Genomic DNA, 4,033 nt, shown 5'->3' on the forward strand with positions numbered 1-4,033 from the left:
ACTTTTACCAAGTATGAATTAGATGAAACTGTCACTATCAGCACTCATTTTACCAAGATTAGTTGTTTTAAAATTTATGCAAAAGTCAACAGTATTCTCCTGTTGATAGCTAAGAAACTCACATGTAAGTATTTTCCCTGGTCTTGGTCTAATTTGAACTTAAAAATTCACAGGTCATGTCCAGAGGGTGATACATATGCAAACTTTAAGCAGATACTTTGGAAACTAAAGGTTAGCTTTTAAAACCTATAAAAAGTCATTTTAAGCATGGTAAATCAAATTCTATAAATATCTCATGAAGAGAAGCATCAAGATCCAAACCTCTAATGAAAAGATATATATTTTTAGTGTTTTGCTTTACAGAGAAAATTTCATTTGTAGAAGAAATCATCTGATGTTCATGAGAAATGTTAGAAGGGAGCTATTAAAAATACTTAGAGTTTAGAGTTTGCTGGCAAAAGTCATCTTCCCAGGACTCTCCTCAAAGCCCCAGTGACCTCCTTATTCCTCAGGCTATAGATGAGAGGGTTCAGAGCTGGGGTAACTATTGTATAGAAAACAGAGAAGATATTGTCTTGTTTGGGGGTGTGGAAGGAGCTGGGCAGGACATACATGAAAGAAGCACCCCCATACCACATCCCAACCACAGTCAGATGTGAAGAGCAGGTAACAAGGGCTTTCTTCCGGCCCTCACGTGAAGGCATGTGAAGTACAGTGAAAAGAATTAGTGTATAAGAGGCAAGAATGGCAGCAAGAGGGAGAAGTAGGAAGGTCACACCCATTACATAAACCATGAGCTCATATTTGGAGGTATCTGTGCAAGCCAGCTTCAGTAATGGAGGGATCTCACAGAACAGGTGTCTGATCTTCCTAGATTTGCAGAACGGATATTGCATTGTGTAGAGGGTATATCCTACTGCACTCAGAGATGCCAGAGTCCATGTTATGGCCACCCCTAGCCAGCAGATCCTAGGTCTCATGAAGAGTGTATAGTTTAGAGGATGACAAATGGCCACATACCTGTCATAGGCCATAAGTGCCAGAAGGAGGTCCTCTGCACCACCCAGTGTAAGTTCTAGGAACATCTGAAGGGCACAGCCCCCAAAGGAGATTGTATTGTCTTTAAGCAAATAATCTACAACAGCCTTGGGTGTGATAACTGATGTGAGGAGGAGATCCATGAGAGACAGCTGCCATAGTAGAAGATACATGGGAACATGGAGCCGGGTATCCATGGTGATGACCAGGAGTAGCAGTCCATTGCTGGTCATAGCCAACATATACAGGGCTATGAATGTGGCACAGAGCAGTTCAGGGGAACCACTGTCATCCAGAATCCCCACCAAGATAAAACCACTTCCCATGGTAGAGTTCCAGACCTCCATTTTGTGCAACTTTCTTATCTTCCTAGGAATAGATAGCTCATTGAAAATTTGATAGTATGAACCATAGTTTTGTAACATCAGATAACCACTATGACTCTAAAAATATGATATTCTTTCCCATAGGTATATATGTTTCCTTCTCAATTTCCAAACATCTAGGTCTCAATTCTAGCAGACCTACCTACTGTGAGCATATGCTAATAATAGCTAATAGCATTATCTAAGCTGCCTCTCAGAAATATTACCCATGAAATTCTACCCAAAGAAGAATCCTCTAGGAAAGATCAACTGTAGCACAAATATTAAAAACTCATAGACAGATATTGGGGTTCAAGTTGAAGACCAGAAAAGCAAAGAAACCAGCCAGTAGCTCTTACCTCTCTTAAGGCTGAAATGAAGATCTTGTCTTCCCTGTGACTAGAAACTGAATCTCTCATGAGACCCTTTGTTTCTTCCTTCTATAGCTCTCTGTTGCTGGGATTAGAGACATGAGCTCTGTTACTCATTTAGTCTGATTCACATGCATGTAGCCCAGGATGGTTTTGAACTCACAAAGATCCATTTGCCTCTGTCTCCTGAGTCCTGGTATTAAAGGTGTGTGCCAACACTGCCCAACTACTATGGCTAACCATTTTGGCTAACTCTGCATTCTGATATTCAGTGGCTTTATTAGATCATAAACAATATATCTCCATAATTGACTATTTCTTCTGTTAAGAGTAAAGAAATACTTTGTCATACATGAACTTTAGTGTAACTATTTGGCTAATGGATTAGATATAATAGTAAGTTTCCTGCATAGACATTATGCAAGTGTGAATATCCAATTGGTACAAAGATGTTGTTTAAATAAATTATTTCCAGTTCTTTTTTTGTTCATATTTCTTTGTTGTTATTGTTTTGTACATTTTTGACAAGGTCTTTCTATATAGGATGGCCTCAATCTACGAACCACTTGATTCAACCTCTCAAACACTGGAATTTTAGACATGCACAAAACCATCCAGCTTATTTTCTACATTCATAATGCCACATTAATGTGAAACAAATACCACTGGAATAGCACAATTTTTTTTCATATCAGTGACCTATGTTGGCCAGTCCTACATTCTCTATGACCTGAAGAGGATTATGTCTGATAGTAAACAGTATTGTGTTTGAGAAAGTGTTGATGTTTGAGTCAAATTTTACAGTGATGTGAACATATCTGTTTTTAACAAATTGTTATATAGAGTGTACTTGGGACGAAACAACCACATAACATTTAAAAAAAATAAGTCTGTGTCTAGGAGAAAAAAATGACAAGGGAACTAAATAACAGATTCCTGTATTGTAATTAGCTATATTAATCCTATTCTAATACAACCATTGGCCCTGATGTTTGCTTACCCTGCAAAAAAGTGCAGAACATTTGCACTAGAAAGAACTGGGCACAGGAACCTGAAGAAGAGCTTCCTTTTCTGTAAGCTACTATTGGTACACAGTGCCAAAAGCCATGGAGAAGCCAATGGGGTTAAGCGTCTAAAATTGACAGAAGTCTGTGTTGTTTATCATCAGACTGGACAGATGAAGCCAATTCAACATGAAGATAAAGATGAGAAAGTGTGAAATCCTTGTACAAATCATTTAGGCATGCCAAATATTTTAACATTTTATTAGTCCCCACTGGCTTCTCTTGGGGTCATTAGTACCCTAACAGTTAAAAGGTATGAAGATATGGGACAAATAGCATCAATTCAGTTGGTACTGTGAAGGCATTCATCATCTATCTGATAAGTGTTATCAGAATCCAGTGACATCTACGGGGTTTAAAGATAGGTATTGTGATGTCAATGAGGAAGAAGGTACATTGGCCCAGGCAATGCTTTTAACATTCAAAATATCAAAAACAGAGAGACTAAAATGGTCATGAACTCAAAGTACTAAGGAACCAGATTGATACAATAATTTAAATTCTTACAGTTTGCTCTACACTGATTTTTGACTCAAACATTTAAAAGGGGGTTACATACTTCATTTACAAAGATACAATTTCCTTACCTTGGGTTCTCAGAAGCCTAACTAACCACTCCAGTTTCTCTTGGGGCTTTTTAATATTTGTGGATGTTGCATTCCAAATGAAGAAGACAGATGTAATATTTTTCCAGCAGTTTTCAAGTGGATTCAGCTTTGCTAAATTGACTAAGTATGTTAAGCACTCTTCTAATATCAGGTGTCATGCCTAGTTATTTCCTTCCTCTCATCTATAGATGTGCTCTCAAGATGGCCATGGGAGCAGCTGGGCAGTTAACAAACTACATAGGTAGTGACCTATGGAACAAGAAAAATGCCTTTCCTGTTCTCACACTTGTGAATTAGTAGAAACAGCTTCCATTTCACAGGTGGCATGGATGCAGCCCCTCCAACTTCATGTAGGTTTTCAAACTATTCTCAGGTCCTGATGTTCAGGTTTCTCCTGTCTGGATGTCATTCAGAAGCAGAGATCAAATCTTCATCAAGCAAGTAGAAATTCAAAATGTTCTCAATGCTCAAAAGTTTCTGCTGTTCTCCACCTCAATGTCTCTTAAAGTCAGGACCTTGTTTAGGAGCAAGCTACTGTGTCTTCTGATCCTATGACCTCCCATCTGCTTTATTCCATCGATATCTTC

General features: G+C 38.4%; 1 protein-coding gene across 1 annotated transcript; it reads right to left on the reverse strand.

Annotated features, from left to right (window-relative positions):
- Positions 1–461: 461 nt before the first annotated feature.
- On the reverse strand, positions 462–1,385 carry LOC100763647 (olfactory receptor 2AG2). The gene has a single exon (XM_027404993.1). The coding sequence runs from the start codon at positions 1,383–1,385 to the stop codon at positions 462–464; it is 924 nt and encodes a 307-aa protein (XP_027260794.1).
- Between the last annotated feature and the right edge of the window lie 2,648 nt (positions 1,386–4,033).

This window comes from Cricetulus griseus, chromosome 3, assembly GCF_003668045.3.
Source record: "Cricetulus griseus strain 17A/GY chromosome 3, alternate assembly CriGri-PICRH-1.0, whole genome shotgun sequence".
Taxonomy (NCBI): Eukaryota; Metazoa; Chordata; class Mammalia; order Rodentia; family Cricetidae; genus Cricetulus; species Cricetulus griseus.